The sequence below is a fragment of the Xiphophorus maculatus genome, chromosome 24, assembly GCF_002775205.1.
Source record: "Xiphophorus maculatus strain JP 163 A chromosome 24, X_maculatus-5.0-male, whole genome shotgun sequence".
In the NCBI taxonomy this organism is placed as follows: domain Eukaryota; kingdom Metazoa; phylum Chordata; class Actinopteri; order Cyprinodontiformes; family Poeciliidae; genus Xiphophorus; species Xiphophorus maculatus.
Genome location: NC_036466.1, coordinates 9,408,329 through 9,435,689, shown reverse-complemented (window position 1 = coordinate 9,435,689; position 27,361 = coordinate 9,408,329). Strand labels below are relative to the sequence as shown.

Below are 27,361 nucleotides of genomic sequence, written 5' to 3'. Positions count from 1 at the left end.
TAAATGTTGAGAACTGCTCAGCATCAATAAAATCTGAAGATACAAATGTGAAAATGACCATTTGTTTATTCATTTTTATTCAGGTTATTACGATTACAGTCGTACTGTTGATCAGTGAGCTCTAAGTACACAACGTTTAGTTTTATTAGTGATGACCCAGATTAATGGACACCCACTAGAACCAGTAGCAGCATAGGCACACACCCCCTCTCACCTAGTAATACCAGAAATAAGAGGCTTTCGTCGAACAAAGCAGCAAATTGTCTCTGTCCCTGATGCATATGCGAGAAAGTGGAGCGGATTGTTCCCAAAATATAGATTTCTTTTAGGTAATCAACTTACATCACAGAGTTTTTGTAGATTTAAACAGCTGACTTGCCAGCAGGGTACAGATTTAGGTAGTTAAGTAATAGCTTGGAGATGATCTGTCTAAAGCAAGCTGGCTGTCCAAACCCCTGAGAATACAGCATGTACTTCATGAAACCAAAAAAAAAGAAATGAACACAGATAAACCAACAGGAAGTGGTTCTGTCGAGCTTCACTAAAAGAAAAAGAAAATATCTGAGGTACTTCAAATATGATTGGATATGATTTGATTTATGTTCAACCTCTGGTTAACAAAACCTAAGTCACATATCAATAATATGCTCAACATGTTTCTCAATACTTGCGATTAGCTTTGAAATAAATATAAGTTATATGGTTCCAGTAAAAGTTCTTCACGTTCAAGTTTCAGGTTTCTATAATCAGTCTGCTGCAATAAAGTCTTAATACTTCTTAAGCTTTTTCACATTTTGTCATGTTACAGCCACAAACGTCAGTGTGTTTTCTTGGATTATTGCGTAATGGAAGGAGAAGAATGCACAGTTTTCCATATTTAGCTACAAAAATATTAGAAAAGTGTGGCATGAATTTATGTTTATCCCATGAATTTATGTTTCTACCATTACTTAGTAGAAATATGTCTCTAAAAGATGTGTTAAATTCAATGTTCTAGGAATTTGGGAAAATTTGTGTCTAATCTAGTTTGAATAATTTGCATTTAATCCACAGTAATCCAGTCCATATTTTTCTAAGTGGAATAGATTTGAACTGATTTAATTTTGATCCATTATATCAAACTCCAATAAAACAGATGGAAGTTTGAGGTTGCAACATGACAACATGTGAAAACTTCAGCAAGTCACGATGACGACGTCTACTTTAAATCTGGAGAAGTTAAAGTGCTTCAAGTGTTCAAGAGAGTCTTAAACCAAATGTCTGAGTGCAGTCTCCTCACTCTTTGGTTTTATGGCCATTTATGTTGACCACTTTAGAGTTTGAAGGTAAATCCACGTCCACGTCTTCCATCGAGCCAGGCTGGGACTCCACTGAGGCTCTGGTGAACTGGTGGAGCAGAGCCCCGTCCTCGTTTTTGCCTTTGGCCGCCTCACTTTCTTGCTCAGGTCTAAACTCCTCCACTACATCTTCCTGTCCATCCTCTCTGCTGCTTTTTGCTTCCTCTTCCCCAGAGCCAGCGGTCTCCTCCGGCGCAGATTCGTCAGCGCTGGCGTCGCCGTGACGCTTACTGTCGTCAGAGTCTTCGGCGTCCGCCTCTTCGCCCTCCGTCACGCACGCAGCGGGAATCGCACCTGGGCTCTGCAGGTTAAAAAAGATCAGAAAATTAATAATCAGTCCTTGTAAACAACATTGATTTCATGACAAGAGATGAATTAAAGATGTTAGGCTCGTTTAGCTGTAATATTATATTGAAAATCTTCCAGTTTTTTGTGAGGCGGTTGCTGACCGATGGTTACAGCAGAGACTCAGAGTGCCTGCAAAACAAAACAGATTTGTTCAGGCTGCCTAATTGGATGCCGAGATTAGCTTTTCCCACAGGCTTAGCATTAGCTGTGAGGCTACAGTGGGTCAGATTTTAACCCAGGGTCATGTTCAGGGACTTTGCTCTGTTTTAAAATAGAGTTCCTATTCGGTAAACGAGACTAATGCCTCATGCAGACTTTCACAACTGTGCATATAATGAACACAGACATAACGACTGTAGCTGATCTTAGATACGAGGATCTTGAAGGTCTGAGAAGCTGGGGTTTAGTCAAATCCCTGCTTCATCTCTCAGAATGTTCATTTATTGATTGTACACAGGTTGAAAATGATTTTTAGTGTGTAAGATACAAAGCAAGGCAAAGAAATACATTATAAAACAGCTTCAATTTGAAAATATGAGCACTTTAACAGATGTTTTTGACTCAAAAATGTAAGATTAGAAACTAGCACTTCACTCAAAAGTGCTAAAAATAAATACAAAAACCTCAGCTGTCATTATGCCCTCAAACCAAAATATTATAAACCACGTAGTAGTGTATAACTCAATAAGCCTACGATCATAAAAAAGCATTAAGGTTTTATTACTGTTGGGCTTGATGGATCAAAAATCAAGTAAAACCTGTTTAATGACATGAAGCAGGGTAAAAAAAATAAAACCCCAACATCATGTCCCAGGTTAATGAAAAACAAAATTCACAAATGGTGAAAACATGGAAACAAGACGGTTATGAAGTGGCCTAGTAAACGTCCAGATTTGAATCTGTAATTTTGTAGCATGAGCTTCAACTTGGTGTTCACAACTGGGCAAATATTTTTTCACACTTCTGCACTAAATTAGACTTTAACTAGGAACATACTGACAATTTTCTCAGGCGGATTTTTGTCTAACAATCTTTTACCTGTGGTGAAGCTCTCTCCTCCTCAGAAGCCTCTCCTTCCTTCTCCTCACTCTCTTCCTGTTTTTCCTCTTCCTCTCCTGTGCCTTCATCTTCCTCCTCTGCAGATGCGCCGACGTTTCCCCGCATCATCTCCTCCGCCGGCGTCGGCTCTCCATTAGTCGCCGATGTGTCATCCTCCGATTCCTCCTCCTTGTCGCCTGTTGTTACCTCCTTCACCGTCTCTCTATCGCTCTCTTCCTCCTCCTCTTCTCCTGTTCCTGTCTCTCCTTCATCAGTGCAGTTGTTCGTTTCCCCCGCTTCACACTCTTCTTCTTTGCTGCTCTCAGACTGACAAGTGCACAGTCCTTCATCCTCCTCTGCATTTTCTGATGTCTCTTCTTGCTCATCTGTTTCCAGCTCCTCATCTTCAGCACTATTCTCCTCTCTTTCCTGTTCTTTATTTCTACTCTCCTCATCTTTTTCTTGTTCTTCCTCCTCGTCTTCCTCTGGTATTGTCTCCTCTAACACAACATCAGCTTTTATATCCTCTTTGGTTTCTTCTTCCTCTTCTTCTTCGACTACCTCTAAATTCCTTCCTTCTTCATCTGCAGCCGCCGGTTCCACCTCAGCAGGTTTCGGCACAGAAGAAGGAGGCAAAGGGCTTTTCTTGAGCTGCAGGATCTTAAGGAGGTCGAATTCCATTATCACAGGAGCTTCAGCCGCCTGCGGGTTCTTCTTGAAAGGCCGGGCGGCCATTTTCTTGCGGACACAAGCTTCGCAGGGGCAGTACTCGTCGTCGCTTCGCTGGTCACTGAAATGAGCCACCAGTTCCTCATCAGTGAGAGACTCTGCGGTTTTCACTGACTGGTTCTTCATCACCTGAAACAGAAATCGAACACTTTGAGTTTTTACAAGGCCTTGAAGAAGTGTTATGTGACCAAAAGTTTATGTGACCAATAAAACTTTTAGGCCAAAAAGTTCAATTTTGGTCTCGTTGGACTTGAGAACTTTCTTTTAGGTGTTAGCTGGATGCCCTACAACTCAAATCACAATGTCCTTTTTAGGTTTTTGTCTCTGAATGGGACAGAGAAATGGACTGCAGAAAAGTCAGCATCCACGTTGGGCTGAAACGTTTAATCATGACTAATTGATGATGTAAATAATCGTCAACTAATTTAGCAATCGATTAATTGTTGACTGGAGTGCACAGACTAATAAAACCCCAACATCATGTCCAGTGGCTTCTTCGTGTCGGATCTGTGGCGTATTTACCTTCAGCATGCGGCGCCTCTTCTCCGTCATGGTAGAATCCCGAGACATGTTCGCTAGCTGCGGCGGCCGAGGCGACCTCCCCACTTTCCCGGCTCGGCTTTGGATCTTCCTCATTTCCCGCTGGATGCTGCTCTGGATGCGCCGGCTCACCTCCTCCCTCAGCTCGGAGATCATGGTGTCCAGGATGAGGCTGTCGTCCAGGTCCCAGCGGACCTTAAACTCCTCCATGGCCTCAATGTAGTGGCTCATGAACTGCTTTTCCAGCTTCTTCAGGAGGTGAAGAACCCAAACCGGATCGGGGTCTTGGGATAGACGTTTGGATAAGGGTGGCCGAGGAGCAGAGGGAGGAGTCTCTGAGCTGGAGTCCTCCTGCGTGTCTCTTTCGTTGTCTGTGGGGGACTTGGAGCTGACGTTGGGAGAGCTCTTTTCCGATAATGAAGGGTTGTCAGTGGCTTTTGAGCTGCCAAGAGGAAGAGAACTTTGCTCTTCACTCTTCACCACTTCCTCAGCTGTGTCTGTTTTGTTTGTTTCCTCAACTTCTGTCTCCACTTCGACTTGTCTGGCTGCTGCATTTCCATCGGCCTCTTCAACAACCTTCTCCGCCGCCTCTTCCTCCTGCAGAGATTCGGTTTCTTTCCTGGGTGGTTCATCTTCTCCTTGGTTCCCATTGCTTTTCTCTCCACCCGACCCGCCCGATCCGCTGCTCATACCCACTCCAGATGAGGACCTCGGTGGAGTCACCTGGTCTGTGCCGCCGTCTTTAGTGTCTTTGACGTTGATGTTGTGCGGTTCAGTGAGCCACAGGGACTGAAGAATGGCCATAATCTCGTCATACTGCTGCTTGCGGTCCTTCTGTTCATGACTGCTGACTGCAGGCTCAATGAGCTGCAGCTGGGCCAAGCAGTCCAAAAGCCCCCTGGCCGATGTGCTGAGTCTGCGGCCATAAGCTGGAGACACCTACACAGGATGGTAGAGGGGCACATACTGAAATTATGGGCACATTACTTAAATGAGAGTGAGTAAAAGATTTTTGACACTTAAAAATTTCAGATTAGCAAACAAATTCTAATAACAGAGAAAGACTATTGAGGAAAAGCATATTCCAAATGATTTTATTAATAAACCACCCATGGAACCAAGAAATGACCTAAATATAACCTGTCTGATAATATGAAGTAGGTTAAAAGATATAAAAAATTAAAAGAACATTCAAGGATAAAGTCTGAGACTAGATTTGACTGAAGAGCTAAATCAATATTTAGTACTTCTTACAAAGTCTGATCAACTATAAAACAAAGAATAAAGGTCAAAAAAGCAGTGGCTAAATCTATTTTAGAGTCATTGTTGGGGATAATTTGGCAAAAGAAAAAAATTCTTAATATGGGATCTCCCAACCATCCCCATCTTGATAAATCTACTAAAATTGATCAAAAATATTTATGAGAAATCTTATTTTTCTCTAGAAAAACAATCTTTACCTGAGGTGCCAACAAATATGCTCACCTCTCTTTGTGTTTGTGGATGTTGTTTGTAAATGTTCAACGTTTATTCTTCTATTGTACATTTCATCCCGAAAACCTAGCAGCATTATCTTGACAGGTGCTTCGTTATTAGCGATATTAAATAGTCAGAATGTCCCAAAGCATCACTTGGGATCCAATTTTATTTGTGCTTTTCTTTGGTAAAGTTTCATGTCTTGTCAGAGGTTCTGTCTTACCTCAGGCATGCTCCGACATCGACCCAGAGACGAGCTCAACAGGACTTTCATCACGGCGGCAGATGAATGCCAGTTCCTGGAACGAGAAGAAATCTCCGCTGTATCGCCTAAAGTCGGACCGACTCCATCACCTTCGGCCTCATTCTTCTTTTCTTCCTCTTGCGGCTCTATTTTCTCCTCCAGTTCCACCCTCTCATCCTCCGGACTCATCTCCCCTGTTCCTACCTCTTCTGTTGGTGTCTCCTCCATTTCCTTTGCCCCCTCCTCAGTTTCTTCATCATTTAACTCGTTATCGAGTGTGAGCATGCTAGTATTAGCAGGAATGCTCCGCAGCCAGTCGCTAACAACTTCATTGGGAGATGCATTGGGCAAACACTCAGGTGTCACTTCCACCACGTCCTTTCGACTTCTGCTCCTCTGAGACCTCCCACTCTTCTCGCTGTGGGCTTTGTCACTGGTTTTACTGGCTTTTGATTGGCAGTCCTGCTGGCGAGCAGCAGCCAAAGTTTCCTTCAGTAGGTCGGCAGCAGACAGAGAGTGAGACAGGGTGCTTCCGCTACCTGGTTCAACTTTACTGGACGGTCTGGGGCTGTGTAAGGAACAAGGACTTGTTGGGGTTTCTTTTTGCCTGCAACTGGAAACTTTGGTACTTCCACACTCACTTTCTTTGTGGGATTTGTGATCTCCAGATTTGATTGACCCCAAAGCCATATTCCTCTCCTCTGAAGTTCCTTTTGTCTCTGACTGCACCGAAGCTGTTGACTCAGGCCTAGGACCACATGGACTTTGGGAGTGGACACTTGTCTTATCTTCTTCTCCTTTGGTTTTACTTCCTGGTCTACTGGTGTTCTGGTTTTCAGCATCAGTACTTATAGGAACATTAGAAGTCCTTTCAGAAGGGGATTTCCCACAAACTTGTGTGCCTGACATTACAGAGGAGCTCCTGCTCTTTGGAGCGTCCATTTTGTGAGCATTTGTTGTTGCAGCAGATTTCACGCTTTCTGCTTTGTCTACGCTTGTGGGGTTAGGACTGCTGCTTTCCCCCTTAGACTGAGCTGCTGATTTGACACTACAGTTACAACAAGATTTATGAGACCTGCTGCTTTGGACTGTCGTTGCACTGGCTTGTCTTTCATTCCATTGTTCCCCACCCTCTTCATCGCCCTTTTCACATTCTCTGGGTGTTTCAATAATTGGGATATCAACCACTGGAGGATTGTGGAGAGAAGGGCTTTTCCTCTCACCGTTGCAAAAAGAGACACTAGATTTGCCACAGTCTGATTCAGCTGTTTCCTGATCCTCTGGCAGCCCTAAAGATATCGAACCTGATGAGTTACGACTCAAAGGTCGATCCGTGCATCCTGATTCTTTCCTTTGTCTTTTTGAGGAGCAATACTGAGCTCCCTCACTATTTCTGTCTTCTTCTTTATTTTCCTTTTTAACAGGTGAGGCTGTTTCACAGCGACACCTGGATCTGCTTACTTTGCTAGAGGTTTTGGAGTGAACAGACAACGAACTGGGCCCTCTTTGCTCACCAGCACCGGAGTTCAGTGACAACTTTTGCACAGGGGATTGAGAACCTCTGGAGGAGGGGGAATGTGAGCGGGATGAAGGTTTTCTTTTTGGTGAGAGCGTTTGGCCATCAGGGTCTATAGTATATATGCCTTTTATTGAAAGATCATCCTCCTTGTGACCGGCTTGTGATGTTTCAATACAAGCAACATCAGAATCAGGTTCTCCTTCTTTTGTCTCATCAGCTCCTTCTGGTGTTTTGATGGTGACAGCATTTGTAGCTGAGGGATTTTTACTAGAAACATCAGATTTGACTGAAGATTTTGATTTTACAGACATGGCGCTCTCCAAAGCCTCACGACGTTCAATGTCAGTCTCCTCCTTGTTTGTCTCAGTCAAAGTAAGATTGGGGTCATTCTGAGACTCTCTTGGTTGGTTTGACCTCTTTGACTGAGAGGACTTCGCAGAGGTGTGTGATCTTTGTGAGTAAGCACTCGGGGATCTGTTTTCAATTGCATTGTTTGATTTAGCAGAAGAATCTGATTTACAAGACCTAGCACTGGTTGACCTGTTGTTATTTTCTAAATTATCTTCTATTATGCTTTCTGGCCTGGGCTGCATTTCTCCTGCATTGTTTCCCACTTCTAAGGCTGGAGACGGTGCTTTGCCATTATCATTACACTTGCAGGATTTTGTGGAATGAACAGATACTCTTCCAGCCATTTGACTGGTTGCGATTTCTTCTGCATCCTCCCCAGTTTCTGACCTGGGGGAAGTGGATTTTTCCAAAGCTTCAGTGGACCTATGGGATTTGTTAGACTTGGCAGACAGTTTTGATGTTGCTGACAGTGCACTTGCTGATCTTTCCTCCACTCCTGATTCTTCCCTCTCTTCTATTACGCCATTCAGTTCGTCTTTCTCCTTGTTTTCTGGAGTTAGAGGTTTTGCACACTGCTTACAAGATGAGCTGGATCTTGCTGACGCCTTGGATTTATCTGATTTATTCGACAGGACACTTTCAGCCTTTCCAGACTTGTTAGATGCATTTGACTTCATAGAGAGGCTACTCTGAGCTCTTTTGTCTGTGTCACCTTCTTCTGCAACTGTTTGGTTTGACGGGGACACCTCTTTAGCTACTGACAAGCAGCCAGATTTATGGGACTTGACTGAGGCACTGGATTTATTTGACATGGAACTGGTTGTTCGTTCTGCTGTGTTCTCTCCCTCTTTTTTAAACCTTGACTTTGTAAGTAGAGCTTCAGTTGTGCACTTGGACTTAGCAGATAAACCAGTCTGAGCTGACATTGCGCTGTTTGCACGTTTGCAGCCTCCACAGTTTGAGCAAACATTGGATGTCCATGATTTCTGAGAACCTGCTGAAAGTCCTGTGTTATGGGATAAGCCACTAAGACCCCTGTTAATTTCTTCATTGTCAATTGCAGCTGCCACTTCTTCTGATGCTTGGTTCTTGGGCTCCTGGGACATCAAACTGGGGACTCGATCCGTCTTATCTGGCTCTGCTGTTGAGTGAGGGTTAGTTGCTCCACAGTGACAGGATGAAGCTGAAGACAAAGCCCTGCTTCCTGCATTTTCTTCCTGCTCCTGGCGTTTGAGCGACTGGGCTGAACAGGCGGAGATGTTGCTTGACGGACCTTCACCCAAGTGATTTGCTGGGGTAGGAGTGGGGGACGGTTCATTTCTGTGGGAGCACTGTGAAGCGCTGGGTGGCAGATCATCCTCCTCATCATCCTGGTCTTCTTTCAGTGACTGTAAAATATGCGAAGAGCTGCTGACTGCAGACAGTGGTCGGATTTCATCTTCCCCCATCATCACCTCGCCCTCCACTGACTTTCCGCTGGGTGGTCGAATGTTGGTATCTATGGCAACCACCTCTGTCCGACTGCAGCATCGGCTAACTTTGCAGACCTCAACTTGAGTGTCCCCGTCTTGGGCCACTTCTACTCTGTCCTCCACCTGCTCTGTAAGACACATCTCTTTCTGGACCAACTGGCTCTGTTCTGAGCCGGAGCCACCTGGAGACCCGGAGACCCGTGCCCGACACCGAATCACTCTTCTGGAATTGCATGAAGAGGAAGAGCTTGACGAGTGCGTGTGTCTCATCACAGCGTGACTTGATGAATGAACGGGTGGGGCAGGAGGATGTTTGTGCGTGGGGTTTTCCCACAAATCAAACTGCCGTTCATGTCTCTGATAACAACATTGGCATTGGTTCTCCACCAACGCACGCTGCAGAGGCCGGCTGGAATAATCCACACCCTCATAGGATGTTGAATCAGGGTCAGAACAGCTTTCTGATGTGCCTTGCTGCAGGTAATGTGGTTGAGCTTGGCTCAGGGGGCAAAAATCATTGGTGAGAGAGGGCGATTTTTTAATTTGTGTGGACCACTGAACGATCTCCTCATTTTGGAGGCGAAAACGTACCCTCATCTCTACTGACAGGCTGCCGTCTTTATTAACAAAAACACGCTTTTCAATGTCATCATTCGTTATAGCTGGTCTTGCTTGGGAGAAGACGCCGTACGACTTTTCAGACGACAAAGAGAAGCGAGCAGATCGATTTGAAGAATCAGATCGAGGGTGGATGATGCTCTTCTTAGTCTCCAGACCAAAGTTAACTGAAAAGAAAAGAAAAAATGAACTTGTGAAATGGATATGAAAAGTCTGTAGACAAATGTTCTCTGACCTGTAAATGGACGCAAGATGCTTCCAAATTAATATGTTGAATATACATCAACAAATATTAGGTATATACTTTACCTGTGGCTTACAGATTATATAACTTGCATAACACAACTAAAAAACAAACTAAAACCTTAAAGGGATGGGAAAAATATCTAACTAGTAGAGTTTTCTTGAAATTGTCTTTCAATAGCCAGGTATAAATCTAAGCCTTCAAATTTTTGCCAAAACAACTTACCATTTTTCTTGCTTTCATTTCCTTCATCATATTCACTGGCTCTGGACTGAGCTCCATAAAGTGGGGACCTTATGCCTTGTGTTGCAGGAGATCTGGCACCGTTACCAGGAATTCTTGGACCGAGACCTGGAGACTTGCTCCCCAGACCAGGCAGCTTTTCCTCTGAAGTCTTCCTAATGTAATTTATGAGCATAGGGCTGAAGGCTTCCCGACCAACACACACCAGAACACCAGGACAAGTCAACAAGCTTTGCACGCTGTCAATCTAGGAGCAAATATACAGAGAGAGCTTTATCTCATAAGTTTTTATCTAATTTGTAAGTAAATACTGAGTTAAAATTCACACTCACCCTGCGTCCTTCTGCAGTGTACAGCTTGCGAACATGAAACTGCATAACCTCGGACACTTCGTCTAAGAAAGCTCTTAGACTCCTAGTAGACCTCCTGCTCAGCACAATGCTCCGCCTCATCCCTGGCTCGCTGTTCTTCACCAGCAGAATCCGCCTCTGCCTGTGAGGCAAATTCAAATGGCCAGGTGGAGTCCCAGAGGATGCTTCGGGGCGTTGAGGCCTCCGGCTGTGATGGTACCAGATGCCTTGGCGTTTGCTGGCCAGGTCCATGTTAATGGGCTTAGCCTGGCGCCGGTCAGAGCAGAGATAGCAGCCACCATCTTGGAGCTGCTCCAGGTGTTTGATGGTGTGTGTACCTCGGGGAGTGGTCACAGTCCGCACTCCAAACGGGAGGGGTACCTATACATAGGTAAGTATAAGCAACAGATCACAAATGAATAAATAATGCTAACGCTTCTGCTTAGGGAAAGACTTAAAAGTGCATCTGAAGAGTCAGCTTCAAAAGAGATCCCTGCATCAGAAACATCCCACTAACCTTTTGGGAAAGGTCATCCAGCAGGGCATCAAAGCACTTGAAGCTGCGCTTGTGGATGGCCATCCGGACGCCCCCAAACTGGCTGTCGCCGCTTTTGTAAAAAGTTATCCGCTTGGCCGGGGCGGCTGTGGTCACATGGGCGTGGCGTGAACTGGAAGTAGGGGGCGCAGGCAGAGGCGAGGCATGTTTAGACGGGGGGTGGGGATCCCACAACCCTGTCTGGACCGACTGCATGGTCTGATGTCAGATATACCTGCAGAACATAATCAAAACACACAGCACTGACCAAAAGACACTGGCAAATCAACCATAATGACAGAACGGCTGTCTGCCCTTCTCATACTTTCTAATTCTCACAAGGTCACAAGACTTAATCAGGATGTAAACCCGAGGAGTCAGAACATCCACTAATAGGAGAACTTGACACAGCCTGGTGTCACATGCGTGGATTTGCTCACAGCAAAGCTATTTAAACTCACCAATAGGCTTTTTTTGGCCAACACCAATTTCCGGTTTACTCCGAGGTCTGAAGTGCCCAAATAATTTTAAATCAAACAATTGAAGGAATGGCAAGATTATCTCCCCTTTTTGCATCAAGGCTAACCTTTACTGAATTTTATTAAGCTAAAAATAGCACGTCAGAGTGGATACGGGTAGTTGCTGCGGTAACCGATTGAAACTGAGGTACATTTTGAGTGTATTTAATGCAGACAGAAAAAAAATAGAGAAATAATCAGATTTCTCCTCATGATTGACTGGAGCATCTTGCAATAATTTCTTTATTAATCTATTTTAGGACTTTTATTGTCTGACCAATATTCTGTCAGGATAATGTTTAGCTGTCAAACTGGCACTAATGTAAATGTCCTCTTATCCTGCAATCAATGTGATGTAAATGTTAAGAAAAACACTGTTTTGCACTGATTTTTATACTTTTTTATGGTCAAATATTCTCTTTATGGCTTACTTTATTTTGGCAATCTTAGTCTTATAATTTAAATTAACTCTTCAATGAAATGAAAAGGATAATAATATTTAAACTTAATTGTAAAACCGACTAATCTGGTTAGTTTTATTGTGATGAGATTGTAACTATCTTGAGCAATTGAGAAATTTCACACCTTAAACCATTTCTCTTTACTTGGAGCTACATTGCAATTTCAGTTTAATATCACTTTTTACATTCAGGACAAACTTTGCAGAGTAGCATTCAACAATTAGCCTGAATAATGTTTAATAAGCAGTGTTTAAAGGTGATTGTAATCAGCAGGCTAAGCAGAATTTTAAGCCCAATAAGGTCGGGGTTCAGAGCCAAATCACTGCTCTGAGCTGTAGACAAGCCCAACGTGACACCATGCTTCTTAATCCTCCAGCTAATTTAGCAACCATAAAGTCTGCTGCTTCCTTTCCCTTTGAGGAGACAGCACTACTGAACATTTAACTGTGTTTGAATAACGAAATTACAGCTAATAGTAATTAGATTTTAACTTAAAACCCAAAACTTTTTTCTGCGTTACTTATTTTTGCCGCCATCATAAAAAAGATGACGAGAACAGTAGCTGCTATTAAACGTTATTTGTCTTGAAATTATACATTTTTGAGTGTAAATATGAAAATAAATCACCACAGTAAAAAGAAAAAGTCTCATAATTGACCTGAACTGAGGTTCAGGATTAAAAGTGTCCCAACAGGTGGAAGGAGTTTGTGAACAGGAACAGGCTATTCAGGTTTAGCCAATTAGCTCATGCTGGGTTTTCATTGGTTTACCATTTAAAGATTCAAGAGAGTGACCTGTAAGTTTATCAGAAGGCAAAATATAAACTTTATCAGGTATTTAATATGTTTATAAAACTTTTCCCCCAAAGTAATTGACAAATCTTTTAACCGTCTTTGTGAAAAAACTTTACGGTACCAAACAACTTGTGACTTAATGGTAATCCATTTTGCACTATTCAGAAAAAGATTTTATGCACTAGTTAACTGACATTTATGTTATTAAAATAACAATACATCAGTAAAATAACTGATTAATGCTTAGTAATAATAATAATTAAATATTTAAGATTTAACTTTTTTAGTTATTTTTACTTCAAACGTTTAGATTAGCTTAACTTAAAAGCATCCTGTGACCAATTATATATAAATAATATACTCACACAGTCAGGAAACATGGTCCAAAGAGGTGTGGAAAAGCTGAACTGAAATTTATGGATGGCTTTGCAGAGACTGACTGGTCAAGCCAAGACCAGCACTGGTAAAAAAGTGATTTTTATTTTCTTTTTTTTTAAAGACAAGGTCAAGTTGTGTAGTTTTCCCTGCAGCTCAAATCGAAAACCAAGCCGTAGTCTGTAGGAAGGCTGGAGGTAAAATGGCAGCCGGTAATTGGACAGAAGGATGTGGGAGGGGGATGAATGGATGGACAGGGAGGGAAGCTGAGGAAAAGAGGAGGAGCAATGCTAAGGATAGAAAGAAAATCCTGCCTAATAATCTGTCTGTGTGTTAGAGTGGAGATGCATGTAGAAGGAGAAAGAAGTTGTTTGCACAAAGAGGCAACAAGCTGCATTTCTGAGGAGTTATGTGAAAGCACATAAAATAAAACCTTTTACTATTCAAGGAAGTAAAAACATACATTTGATTTGCATTAGGAAAATTGCAGTTATTTGAAACAGAAAAGTGCTTAATGAGGATAATCACTACAGGAAGTGAGAGGTACAAAATTGACTTAATTGACTTCACAATGTTATTTTGAAGTTTCTAGTTTTGGAAGTTTTGTACCTGGCAAATAAATAAGAAGTGCTTAGCCTGGTGGGGGCAGAAATAAAGCCTGGTGGCCCACCAGGCTTAGAAAGGAATGAAATGGCACTAAATAGGTACGACATGAGGGCACAAAATGGAGAAGGGACAAATAACCTCCAAAGTCAGGTAAAAATCCAAACACAAACACAATGTAGGATGCAACTTCTGATGTTCCCCAAGGTTATTTGGTTGTAACTGTAAAAATAATTGTCTTTTTATTTCATTATAAATGCCATAAGAGCTTCAGCTCTGCTCTGTAACCAACACAATACCTCAAGGACTTTAAAGAGCAAATCTGGGGGAAAATATTATTTTTTTGCATTTTTTTTCTAGTGAAAACCAAGGGTATGTTATTTATTTTCATTTATTTGAAATAAGAGATGATGGTTTTTGTTGCATAATTCAGCCTTATGTTTTTTTTTTTTTTTTTTAACTAATCAGTGTCTGCTTTACAGGTCTACTGAGAGACAGAGGCAGAGCAGGTGGGCCTCAGAGACCTCAAGGCAGACAGGAAGTCAGGGTTGAGTAGCGCCTGAAATGACAGGACGGAGGCAGAGCGTCTCTGAGAAAGTGTTGATGCTTTTCAAAGTATTCCAGGTGGATAAATCAGGGAATCTAATACTGCTACAGTGGTTTGCACACAGGTATTTATACAAGATGCAAAACGTCTTAAATGGTAACTTTAGGAGGTTTTAAAGTGCTAATCAGTTGAGTCAGTAGAACAAGAGTAAAGCAGAGGAGAGATTATAGGATGTGTGGCCTAGTTTTGCAGGTTCACTCCCTCTGTTTACTTATCCAATAAGCAGGTAGGACACTCACAACTGGATTTCAAAGGGAAAATATACTGAAAACGATAATAATTAGATAATTAGATTCTCTAAAACACTCTTTCTATTGGACAGGAAGCTTGTTTCAAAGTAACAAGTGAGAAGAAAAAATAAATAAATCTCACCAGAATAGATTTATGACAGTCGAGAAGATTGGAGAGGAAAATCCCAGATCATACCACAATAAAATTAAAATCTAAACTATTTGATTTTCAGCCAGGAACCGAGGTGCGACGCGCTCCTACAGCCGGAGAAGCGGCTCCGCTCTCAGCTTCCCCCGGAGACGCGCATGTTCAAATCAGACAACTTACAGGAAGCAGAGCGAGTCAGACTTTCAAAATAAAGTGTGAGACTTTAAGAGGAGAGGAGAGGCAAATTGTCAAGAAAGCAACAGCACAACTTTACCAAGAGGTGGGTAAAGAACCCACAAATTGTACTCAAAATGGTTTTCAAATCATGCACAACAATAAATGTGAAAAAATCTGAAAAACGAGAATAAAACAGGTGCTCATTAACATAAAAGTTATCCCTTACACTAGTCCATATTTGATTAATGTCAAAATCAAAGCATGATTTTAATATGCAGAAAAAACCCCAGAAAAACAGAAAAAGTGGGATGATTTCAGAGCTAAATGTGAATAGAAGAATTCTAACAATATGTTACAACGGGACCAATTCGGGCAAAAAGAAAGCATTTATTTTGAAAGCATCGATAAGAAATAGTTTGCGTTACATCAGCTTGACAAAAAACTGCTTTATTAGTTTGCGAGCAGGAGGATAGAGGAGAATAAAGGATTGAAGCGGAGGGGGTCCCTGCTAAATAGGATTAGAGACGTCTGGGCCATCTGTGTGGGGATGGATAAATAAAGTTATCACTTTATTTTACTTAACATTATCTTCTCTTTTAATTCAACACGTTCCCCCTTTATTCCGTTCAGTATCAATTTAAATAGCCACAATTAAAATCCGTAAACAACATGCGCTGTTTACCCAGTAGATTTCAAAACACTGAACACCACAGTATGGGTTTTAGGTTGACGAGTGACGATTTGGCTACGTCACCACGTCCTCCACAGCGAAAGCGTAACTTCCGCGTTGGTCTCCAATGGCAACCGAGTGACCTCGAACCTCCCAGGATGGATTCCCTTTCAGAGACGGAGATGGCAAAGATAGCGAGGCTTCCGGTAGGAAACCAGCCGGGCCTTTCCTTTTGCTACCTGGTTCAAATGCTGCGTTCAGGTGTGCGGAAATATCAGCAGTAAATAATAAATACCGATGCGAACGTGAAGGCCACTTGTATGTTTTGAAGGAACATTTTTGAACAATTTGGCAGATAATTTAGAAATTTAGCTTTAATATGATGCACTGCTGTACAGAGTTTAGAAAAACAACTCAAAAGTCAACCTTTTCAAATTTTATCACAATAAAACCACAGCATTTAAAGTATTTTTTACATGATTTGTGTGATTAACACAAAGTAGTTAATGATGGTAACGTGGAAGGATAATATATATATATATATATATATATATATATATATATATATATATATATATATATATATATATATATATATATATATATATATATATATATTTTTTTTTTTTTTTTTTTACTAATTTGATTAACATTTGATTCAATGTAGGTTTTGATAGCTTATGTGTGTCATCTGTTTCCAGAGGAATGCTGGCATCCAAAGATTCATCCATCACTTCCATTGGTTCGAGTTTACCAACGAAAAGCTGCCTTTGCATCAAGAGTTTGTATATGATGTCGCCATGTTCACCGCAGGGCAAGGCTTCTCCTGGGCCGATGTGATCTGCTCAGCTGTGCTTGCCAAGGTCATCTTCCCACAGTCGTATGGTAAAAACAAGCCTGTTTCCTTTATTAGGGAAATCCACATTACGCTTTCTCTGCCGCACAAATGGTAATGTTGTTATTGATAGGCAAACAGCGATGCTCTCTTCCACCTGTACATTTAAATTAGAGTGAGTCAGTTAATGATTCACTCTCTGTGTCGCTTACACAAGCAACCTTTTAGTAGCATGATTTTAAAAAAAGCCTTTCAGGCTGGTTTAGTTGCAGAGCTGTTTATATATTCAAATAAATCATTTCCAAGAGTTGCGTTTTGGTTCATTAAACCTCCTCTATCTCTCAGTTGCCTTTTCTTCTTCTTCTATCCATCCAGAATTCGACCTAAACAATTTCTGGTCCCTGCTCCGAGATGTGCTGTGTGAGCATTTGCCATACTTGACGCCCTTACACCGGCATGTCTTCACCCAGTACCTGATCGACACTTGCGTCTGCAGAAGGAGGCTGTTCCAGGTGGCGGTAGGTGTAACGGCTGAGGAGCTGCTTGTTCTGAGACAGCTGGAGGTGCAGCTGCCGCCCACCCCCTGCCCTTTAGCACAGGTAGGAAAAGTAGCATGTTGAACGCTAAATATGGGGAGTGAATTTTCACACTTGTTGCTACACGTCGTACGCTCAACAGAGAGACTTTTCTGCAGAGCTAGAATATTCCCATTTTTGATAATTTGATACAATCTTTAGGGTTTCCCCAAGTGGATGATAAGCCTGGTGGGTCACCAGGCTTTACTTGTGCCCCCACCAGGTTAAGCATAGCTTATTTATTTAAGTCTTTTTAAAATGTTAGCATTTTTTATGATTTTATAGTTGGTGTTCAAGTGTTAATCTTAGAACCTTTCAGTAACACGATTATCAAGTGATATTTTCAAATTTTCTGTGAACTTTAAACATTTTTTAACTCAAAAACACAACGAGCCACTGGATGAATGACTGCCCTACTGCCCAAACACCGGCCTTAGCAGGTTTTCTGGGGGAAACTTTGAATCTTGATATAATTTTTTTAATCACCAGTGTAGGTTTGATCGTCTTCATAAAGCTTGTAAACTCTTTTACTTTCTGCATTTTCTCATAAACGTCAGTACATTTTATTCTGATTTAATGAAGTCAAAGTAAATGTGGAAATCTAATAAAAATGTGACATGCATTAACAACTAACTACACAAATTAACATGAACACACCCTGCTGATTGTGGCACATGATGATGGCAGCATCATGCTGTGGGAACGGGAAGAAACGGCAAAGATGGTGAAATGGGTGAAGCAAAAATAATGTACACAACACTTTTCAGGTTTTGGATTTGTTGCTTTTATCACTTTAAATTCGTTAAGTTTGTGGTTGTAATGTGAAGAAATATAAAGCTTTTCAGACACTCTGTAATCATTCTGCAGGGCACCGATCTTGAGATGTGGGAGGCGCAGTCTGAGCTGCGAGCAAAACTCGATTCCTCCCTGACGCAGTTGGAGGAAAAACTCAAATGTGTCCTGGCCGAGCCACGCGTCACTCTGGAGGACTTTAACGTCCCATCAGACGGGGAACTGGACAAAGAGGTATTATTTTACTTAAAATAATTTAAATCCAGCGAAAATTGTGTTTTAAAAGTGCTGCTTTATTTCTGCTCCTCTGTGTAGAGCGCTGTGGGGCTGGTTCGATCTGCAGTCAAAGCCACAGGAGGCCAAGTGCTGGCAAGTCTGAGTCAAGAGGTGTCCCTCCGCAAGGAGATCTTTCAGATCAAAATGCAGCAGGAGGCTTTGATTGCTGCTGGACGCCCGAAAATACCAACTCCTGTAGTGACATCAGCAAAGACAAAGGGAGCAAAAACAAAAGCAGGAAAGAAGAAATAACTGGAAACGTAAAAGCTGATTTAATTAAAAGAGAAACTAATGCAAAGCAAGCTGTTATTGTTTACAGTTTTAATTTTGGAGCCTTTGTCTCTGAAATGTTGTAATTTTGTGTCTTTTTAGCTCTTAAGATCTCTGTATTTTTATTTTATGCGCATGCTTTTCTCGAGGAAGTAGCACAACACATGAAAGTTCAGTAAGGTATGCACGAATAATATTTAGTTAACTGGTTAGAGGTGTTTTATCACTATTTTATCACTAAACTGTAATTATAAACTGCATTTTTATGCATATATTTTCTAAAAATTTATATTGTAAACATAAATTCCAACAATACATTTGACTATTTTCAAATTTATCATTATTACTATACAATTTATTTCATGACCATGAAGAACATTTCAATGATTCCCCATCCCTAGTAGTGGCAGCATCATGCTGTGGGCTGGTTTGCCACCAAAAAGATTATGTCATTTTCCTAACTGCTTATTATGGACTATTTTTGGATTAAGCTAACTATATTAGACAGGTTTCATCACGTCTACAAAAAAAAAGAAGTTTCAATTTTTATTTTCTAGGAGTGAAATGTCTGATCCAGGAGGATCCTAGCGCCCCCTGGCGCCAGCCTGGAGCAGGCACAGCAGAAATTGACGTAAAATGGATGAAACGTAACTTCACCCTCAGGTGGACTCAACACACCGTGTGGTTAAAATAGGTACTGCAGTTTTTACGCATATTATTATTAGTGTTTTCTATTTTACTTAACACAAATGCTATGTTAGAAGAACAATTTCTAAAGAAGAGGTTGAAATATAAATTGTGAATGCAGGATTTTATTTAGATGAAACAGCTAGCACCGTTGCTAGCATGTTTTGAAACGCTAGTTTTGTTTCTCGTGCGTGTTTAACACCGAGCTAGCAGCGCTAAGGTTTCTCTGTGGCAACTTTGGATAGAAATTACAATAAATGTCAACTAGTGGAAGAAAATGTGACAAGACGTCGAAGAACAAGAAGAGAAAAAGAAATGCGGACACAGAAAGGTGAGTCTGAACTATTTTTATCTCTTGAATTGTTCCAAAAACCTTTTAATTTATAATTTTTTCTGACTTTGAGCTGCGTTGTCCACACGGAAGGGCTGCTAAACAATTCATTGAACATTTTCGCCACAAATGTTGCTTTATTTTTCACCAATTATTTACAGACCAATACAATATAGAGGTTTCTAACCAATTTTCACTCCCAAAAATCTGGAAAACTGTTTAGAAATATCCCTGGACCTTAAGAAACCCACTAATTAGTAAATAGAGTTCACCTGTGTATAATTGATTCTCAGTATAAATGCAGCTATTCTTTGAGGTTTGTTTATCAAAATGAAGAGGAACACAACACTCAGAAATAAAATTATTGAGAAGTTTAAGACAGATGTGTTAATTCTACAAGCTTTGACCGTCCAATATAGATAAAAATGAGCTTTTTAAACCACTGGAACTGTTGGATACATTCAGCGCCCATAGGAATGAATTAGCTGTCTGTCAAGTCACATTCTAGAAGAGTGACAAGAGTGATTGAGTTGAGACATGTCGGCGTAAAATGATCAAAATGAACGGAACAAATTTCTGTGTGTAATTTAGATGGAACCTAGTGTCACTTATAACCTCGCCCCGTTTAATTATGTTCGAGTGATTTATTCTCTGATGCAGACAGGGAGATTAATCTGTGCTTTGCATCACAAACTTGAATGGTGGACGGACGGCTGTGTTGCTGTTGATGAATCAGTTTATTTCTGTAATGAATTCATCAGGGAAATAATGAGAAACGTGTGTTGGCCCAAGCCCGAGATGTCATCCATGTTGTTTGTAAACACAAGACGCTTTTAGACTGATTTCATGCTTTTAAAATGTTTCTAATCAAATTTAGTAACAAAATATGTTTATTAGGATGCATCGACTCAGGAAAAATAATTGTTTTTTTGCAAAAATGATTTTTAACAAAAATTTTAACAAGAGGCTGGAACTATGAGAACTATCAATTCATCAACAGCTAATTATTAGCAAACAATGTTTGCATATTTATTGCATCATTACATTTAGCAAAGCCCAGAAATCTATGTTCAGATTAGAACAAGTCTTAATCACCCTCATTACTTTTATCTGCTGTACATACTGTAATGACAGTTATTTAAAATTTAAGTTAAAAACAATTAGATTTAGTCTGATGTTTCTGCAACCAAAGGATTCTTCTGTTTACATTTTTTGTGTGTTCTCTGTCCGATGCCACTAGATGGCAGTAGATATCCAAAAGTTAAAAAGACAATCTCTTTTAGAGCCAGCTGGCTTTGCAGAAGCAGAAAAACAAACCCAAACAAAACAAAATGTCATTGTTGATTAAATTATTTTCATAGTTATTTTATCACGTTTTTTTTTTGTAAAAGTGAATAATAAGTCGAAATTGAAAAAAGTACCATAAAAAAATACCTTGCTTACATGTGTAAACAATTAAGTTTGTGTTGAGGTTGTATATTTTTGTCCAGAGCTGTTTATCCTTTGTGCAAATTTATGACAAACTGCACACAATATCCTTAAAAATAGAGTGCTTTGTGGAAACGAATTGTTGGGAATTCGACCACCGTTCCATCAGCCCAGTCCACCTCCACATTCCTGTATGTCTGGACACTAACCAATTTTTCTTGTGGATTCATCTTCCAGCCCTGCAGAATGGGCCACAATAGATGATTCATGTCTTATTGTTCATTTGCCTAAAAAGCTTCTGTTGTTTTCTTCTATCTGCCATTTGGAGCTCTGCCAAGATATCTGAATATGTCCCTATATTCCTCGCTTGTTTTTTTCCCCCCTCATTGTTGTTTAATGTACAAAGCTGGAAGCGATGGTCTTGGAAAAGCTTTTATCGCCTCAGCAGCTCTGGTTGTGCACATGGAAAAGAAGATATTTTTTGTTCAATGTGGAAAAGAAGAGTGGAGATAATTATTGTCAGCAGAAAAAAGCAGAATGAAACAGCATGAATGTTTCTGTAGTATCAGAGTCCAATATTTAGGATTATTTTCTGGACACTTTGCTGTTAGCCAAAACCTGATTTTTAGTTAAATGTTCTGCTGTAGGAACTGGAGTGTTTAGAAAAAAAATACTCCTCCCAGACGTAATCCCTGTTGGATAAAGTGCAAAAACAGAAATTACATCACCTTTATGAAGATATATCTTTAAAAATAGAAAAGAAAACATAGCTGCAATAGTTTTGAGGTGTATTCATCTTGACTCTTAAAACACTGGTCGAATATCTTCTTCAGTTCTCTCAAATAATCAATTATCTTTACTATTTAATCATCAGAAAATATTGGAATAATGACTAAGGTTAAATTATGTTCCAGTTGTTGTTAATCAGAGGTAGTTTAAACAAATGGGTATTAGCCTTTGAGTAGTGTATGAAGGTCAACCAAATTACAAAACACTTTTGCTATCCAATGTTTAAATCAGTGCTTTGTCTTTATTTTGACAGCATTTATTGTTATTTAAGTCATTTATCACCAGAGAAAAGTGCATTAATTAATAATGAAACAAAATGTGAAGTAACAAATTCCTACCAATCATTATTGTTTTAGGATACAGCATAAAAAAGACATAATTTTGGGTTTTGTTATTGTTATAACAAATATCTTCATCCCAAACAGATCTTATATTTCCACAGCTATTAAATCTTATTCAGTCGCCTGTAAAGTCAGCAGATACGTGAAAGACACGGTTCTTCTGGTAACAAAGACTCCACCTTAACTGGATAACAAAATGCTCCCATTGCTCATAGATCAGCTCCTAATTCCCCATCATGACGCCGTCCTCTAATGGGATCGTACGCAGGCTCATTTATTGCCATTAGGGAATTGAGGTTACACACAGCGGGTGAGGGGTTAATTACAAACAACCGGAGGGGTCAGAGGTGCGCGAGTGTGTATTAAGCTCGTGCGATCGTGACGGGGCCGGACCTTTGGTAATAGGGGGCGGATTTAAACGAGGATCCTTGGGAGAAGATTTATCCGCAGCCTGTGACACGGCGACAAATAGTGCTGATAGGTGAAGGCCCCTTCGGAGTGGAGTCCAGTCTGGATGACGAATGGCCTGTGTGTGAGTGTGTAAAATAGGATGCCAGGCCGTATTCACTTATCACTGAGTCAGGTCCTTCTCCGACATCCAGTTAGGGGCCAATTCACCTCTTCCACGTGATTCTCTTACCTCCTATCTATCGGTTTTCTCTTCAACGCCCTCCCCCCTCCCCGTCTTCTTCTTCACCTCTGCTCTTTTAAGTGTTTTCAGCAGCATCTACGTGGGCCTCTCAGGCTTCCATATTACACCACCAGATAAGAGGAGAGGGGCCCGGCTGACAGGAACCCCAAATTAATTTACAAGCGATGATGCCGTTCCAGGGCTGATAGAACAGTCTTTGTACAGCATGAAGGAAGGGACTGGGAGTGACGCCTCGGAGCCTCCGCTAGGGAGGGAGAGCAACCATGCTATCTTTGTAATTATAGGGAGAGACCTTGATCCCCCACCCTCTCTCTCCTTCTGTCTCTCTTGGTTTCTTTTTATTTTTTTCTTCAATAAATGCTGCAGAAGCAACCCAAGAGACAAATCCCAGCTTCGCCTGCCTGTAAGAGCAAATTAAGAAATCAGCCTGCTTCTTTCTTGAGCTTTATTTTGTTTTGTTGTCGAAACCGGGGCACTTCCTCAATTATTCTCACTTCTGTTACAGATGTGTAAAATGCTTTCAAATTAACGCCTCTCCTTACTGCAGCAGCATAACCTCACACTGACCTGTAATTGTAGAGATTTTTAAACTTCTTTTACCATTTTAAACATTGTTTTTGGTTGTAGGATAAATTTGGTTCTAACGATTCATTCAGAAATGAAAATAGATATAATGTTGAGTTCACAAGACAATATTTAAAAAATTTATGGAAAAGTAAGAATGAATTTTTGTGAAAGTTTCACAAATCACAAGATGGCTTGTAACAACTCTGTAATTTCTATCTCTAGTAATATTTCCCAACATTATTAACTCAGTATTATTGGCTAATATTATTGGGAAAACAGACTAATTTGTGTATAAAAATATAAATAGATATTATAAAAACAATATTTAACAGTTTTTCCCCCTAAACTCAATTTGTAGACAGAACTTTTTTATTTACTTAGAGCTTCACTAGCTATAAATGCAAAAAGTCTTTAATTTAGCATTAACTATTTATTTAATTTTACTTAGTATATTAAAAGAGTTGCCTTCTTTGTTACTTTGAACTCATTGTGCACAAATTTTTCACTGCTCTACCTAATGCACCGTAGAAACTAAAGTATTATTAGTGGATTAAAGTAATCGGTCCACTTCAAGTTGGATTAGTGCTTCTTCTATGGTAACCATGACACACTGAGTTTCTGGCTCACATGCTGGAAGGTCTTCTGGCAGAAACTGCAAGCAGAGAGGTTTGGATCCACGCTGGCACTCATGGTTTGGGTTCACACCGTTTATATTTGCATCGCATAAACAAAATGCTCTCAAAATAATACAAAACCAACTTACAAGTAACTTTTCAGCAAGAAGTAGGAGCTTATTTTAAGTCAATAATTTGCGGATTATTTCACATATGATATGGGAAAATGACTAGTTATAAGTGCTAAACTTTCTTCATGAATGCTTAAATATTTTTTCCTTTATCCCCTGTGTTTTTAGGAGGAAGAGATGAATAAAAGGAGACCAAACAGGGAAGAGAAAAGCAATAGCCACTGAAGAAGACAACGAGGAATGCAGCAAGAGACAACAAATTAAGGTATGAGTCGGACTGGCAATAAAACTCATCAGTAATATCCAAATCTTAACAAATACATTTCAAGTTATGACAATTAAAGAATACACAATGGATTTAACTCAGATTGTTTCAGAGCTGATGTAAAAGAGAAAAATAATACAAGTTAGTCTGTTGTCATAACACGCATTAGCTAGCAATATCATTAGCATTCCTTTGGAGCATTATTTTAATCATTAGATTGAATTTTTCCCAATTATCTGTAGCTGCGTTTCAATTGACCACATAATTGTGCAATTTGACATTTTGAAAATAAATATGCTTAAAGGAAACACAATTTTTTGTTTTGCTGAGGTGAGTTTTGTATCAAAATTATTTTATTTCGCAAGACTGCAATGCAATGGAAACACTTTTTGCGTCACGTGAGTCACATAATCAACAACAGGATGTTGCTACTGGCGCAAACTACGAAGAAGAAGACAACAGGAAGTAGTTGGAAGATTATGGTGCGGCATGTTTTTTAATGAGTAATTGCGTAAACAAACTTATTCACCTGTCATTTTAATTCTGTTTCTTATTTAGTGGAAAAAAATGCAATAGTGAAATTGTATTTTTTTCAACATTAGTGAAATATTTTGCTCACATTTGTAATGGAAACACAGCCTATGTGCTAATGCTAATGGAAATTTCAAATGAAAACTTGGATGCATTTAATATTTGGGTTGCCTTTTAGCTAGCTGGTGTTTCATTGCAAAAATCTAACATTTGTTTTCTGAGAGTAAAAATCTGAGACTTCATCTGTTAGTAAATCCAATATGCTGTTGATGTTCTACCAGGTAAGCTGGAGAAAAAGCTTGATGTTATTGTAACCCAAACCCGTGTCAGACCACAGCTTTGTTTTGAAGACTAGAGTTTGGTTGGTGATGGGCATCCTTGGTTTGCCGGTGCAAGTAATGGATGGGTGTCCTTCCCAACATTGCTCAGGAATGGATTTGTTCACATAGTCTGAAGGGTAAATGCTTTGTGAGCTGTGAAATGGCTCATTTGTTCAGGCCAGCGTATTTGGGGGCAGCTGCACACAGTTACACAGTCCTGCCATGATGGCCGTCCAAGAATCCGACACAGAAGAAAAAGCGATTTAGGCCCAGTTACCGCGTTAATGTGGGATTCCCAGCATTATCGGCTCCGGCTCTCTGACTCACAATGTGAGGATGGCTAATTCCAAGGAGCTGACCTGTGCTTACCCTCTTTTGTTTGACAGCTCTTTGAACACTTCATAAACTCTGATCATCTTTCCTTTTTTTGTCACGTTGAAAGATTTTGATTAAGGCAAGTTGTCACGGGGATTTTTTTCTTTAGATTTCTGGATGAGCTAATTCTGTGAAGTACATCTGCTTGCCTGAGCAAATTGCTTTTTTTTTGACTTGTAAAGTAAAGTTAAACTCAATAAATCCTAACAATGTCCTAACCAAAGTGCTTAAGACATGCACCAACGTCAGTGAGCGCCTCGACTGCTTGCATAGACGGAGAAGTGTAAATCCGAAGCTGAAAACTCCATTAGGCCGACCCAGCCATGCATCCGTGTGCTCCAGTGCCAGACAGCTCTGTAAATCAGCGTTTTCTTTTTCGAGCTCCACTGAAGAAAACAATATGGATAGTGTCTGGGTACTGAGCTTTGGGCCCACGGCACACACACATTGTCTACCCACACACACACACACACACCCTTGGGGCCTGGCTGCTACAGTGTGAGACCAAATGCTCTGATCCAGGTTGAACTAACCACTGACATGTGCACCTGTCAGACATGGGCTGCTGAAGGGGTGTGTGTGTGTGTGTGTGTGTACTCTGTGGGTGAGCTATTCAGTGTTCAAAAAGTTTAATTCAACTTAATCTGCATGTACAGCATTTAGGGTTTGTCTGTTTTTTTTTGTTTTTAAACCAAAAACAAAACTTTTATTACTATGTATTGGGCAAGAGTTGAATATTGTATAATATGTATTTGCAATATTTACAAAAATCAATAATATAAAGTAATACCAGTGCTTTTTTGTTGTTGTTTTTTTACGTATCAGTCATGATCAACAAAATTAGGTTTTTTGTAATTTACAAAAAAAATCTGAGGACTGATTTCTGCAAAACCACAATTAAATAATTTGTAAGAGATTGTATAAATATTAAAATCAGTATTTAGCTGCAGTCACAGCATGCAGTAAAGTTTGCACATCTGGATGCTGCAATTTTATTCTATTCTTCCTAACCGATCTGTTCTATCTCTCTGAGCCCTTTTTACGTCATGCTGCACCATGTCTATCAGATTGAAGTCTGGGCTTTGACTGGGCCATTCCAGAACTTCCCCCTTGGTGTCTTCGAACCATTTCTGTGTAGCTTTAGCTGGACGCTTTGGGTCGTTTTCTTGCTGGAAAAAATTATTTCCATATTTTTTGCTTACTTCATTTTACTTTCTACCTTTACAAGGCTTCCAGGACTTGTAAAGGCATTCCCACAGCATGATGCTGCCACCACCATGCCTCACAGTGGGGGTGGTGTGTTTGTGTTGATGTGCATCTTGTCCTCAACTTGACCTTGGAGTTTCTCTCCTTTTATTTTTGACAAACTCTTGTTATTGATTTGTAAAAGCAACAAAAAGGGTAAAACATCTTAATTTTTAATAACTACTGTATTCCTACTGCTGCTAAAACTAATATTAACAGGCATTATTTTAATTATGTCATATTTTGCACATATTTTCCGCTTATTCTGACTTGGATTTATTGAGGTAAGCTTGTAAATTTGGTGCTCATTCTGCATCCTGTCAAATCTTTTTACTCTTCTCCTCGTCATAGTGCAACACAAGCTAAGAGAGCTAGCAATTGTTGCTTGCTAACCGCAGTTTTAAACCTGCATTGTTTTAATAAAACGTGATGCTTGTTCAGTTTCAGCACCGTGATTTGAGTTTTTTCCTGGTTGCAAAGTTTTAAAAAAAGGCCTTTCTTGTAAGTTGCACCTTTCTTTCAATCAGCAGCAGTTGGCTTATGCTCCGGTAACTCCAGCATCTCATTAAACGCACGTTAAACTTTAGGGAGCGGTTTTGAAGCGTTAATTTCTTAAAACCTCAATAAACCTTGAGCAGAGTAACAAGCTCATGCTTGGTACTTATTTTCTAAACAAAAATGCTCCCATAAACACACACACACACACACGC

The 27,361-nt window shown here is 40.3% G+C and overlaps 2 protein-coding genes across 4 annotated transcripts; one reads left to right on the top strand and one right to left on the bottom strand.

Annotated features, from left to right (window-relative positions):
- Nucleotides 1-48: 48 nt before the first annotated feature.
- rp1l1 (RP1 like 1) lies at nt 49-14,945 on the bottom strand. Of its 2 annotated transcripts, none has more exons than XM_023329163.1 (8): nt 14,775-14,945; nt 11,027-11,279; nt 10,492-10,890; nt 10,142-10,406; nt 5,692-9,839; nt 3,975-4,931; nt 2,724-3,581; nt 49-1,638 (listed from the first exon to the last, which is right to left on the bottom strand). In XM_023329163.1, exons 2-8 carry the CDS (start codon nt 11,258-11,260, stop codon nt 1,276-1,278), a joined length of 7,224 nt encoding a protein of 2,407 aa, XP_023184931.1. In that variant the 5' UTR covers nt 11,261-11,279; nt 14,775-14,945; the 3' UTR covers nt 49-1,275. The 2 variants fall into 2 exon arrangements, with proteins under 2 accessions (XP_023184931.1, XP_014328464.1); XM_014472978.2 differs by lacking the exon at nt 14,775-14,945 and adding an exon at nt 13,183-13,369.
- An 813-nt stretch (nt 14,946-15,758) lies between these two features.
- c24h8orf74 (chromosome 24 C8orf74 homolog) lies at nt 15,759-18,393 on the top strand. Of its 2 annotated transcripts, none has more exons than XM_014472976.2 (5): nt 15,759-15,833; nt 16,329-16,512; nt 16,838-17,061; nt 17,905-18,063; nt 18,145-18,393. In XM_014472976.2, the coding sequence occupies exons 1-5, from the start codon at nt 15,786-15,788 to the stop codon at nt 18,355-18,357; spliced, it is 828 nt and encodes a 275-aa protein (XP_014328462.1). In that variant the 5' UTR covers nt 15,759-15,785; the 3' UTR covers nt 18,358-18,393. The 2 variants fall into 2 exon arrangements, with proteins under 2 accessions (XP_014328462.1, XP_023185706.1); XM_023329938.1 differs by having other exon boundaries at nt 15,759-15,888.
- The last annotated feature ends 8,968 nt before the right edge of the window (nt 18,394-27,361 follow it).

Excerpts from the sequence above, each read along its gene's own strand:
- rp1l1 (XM_023329163.1), bottom strand. The coding sequence starts at position 11,260 with ATGCAGTCGGTCCAGACAGGGTTGTGGGATCCCCACCCCCCGTCTAAA. Across the intron at positions 10,891-11,026 it reads TGGATGACCTTTCCCAAAAG|GTACCCCTCCCGTTTGGAGT; the intron begins GTTAGTGGGATG and ends ACCTATGTATAG. Across the intron at positions 10,407-10,491 it reads ACACTGCAGAAGGACGCAGG|ATTGACAGCGTGCAAAGCTT; the intron begins GTGAGTGTGAAT and ends ATTTGCTCCTAG.
- c24h8orf74 (XM_014472976.2), top strand. The coding sequence starts at position 15,786 with ATGGATTCCCTTTCAGAGACGGAGATGGCAAAGATAGCGAGGCTTCCG. Across the intron at positions 15,834-16,328 it reads CAAAGATAGCGAGGCTTCCG|AGGAATGCTGGCATCCAAAG; the intron begins GTAGGAAACCAG and ends ATCTGTTTCCAG. Across the intron at positions 18,064-18,144 it reads ACGGGGAACTGGACAAAGAG|AGCGCTGTGGGGCTGGTTCG; the intron begins GTATTATTTTAC and ends TCCTCTGTGTAG.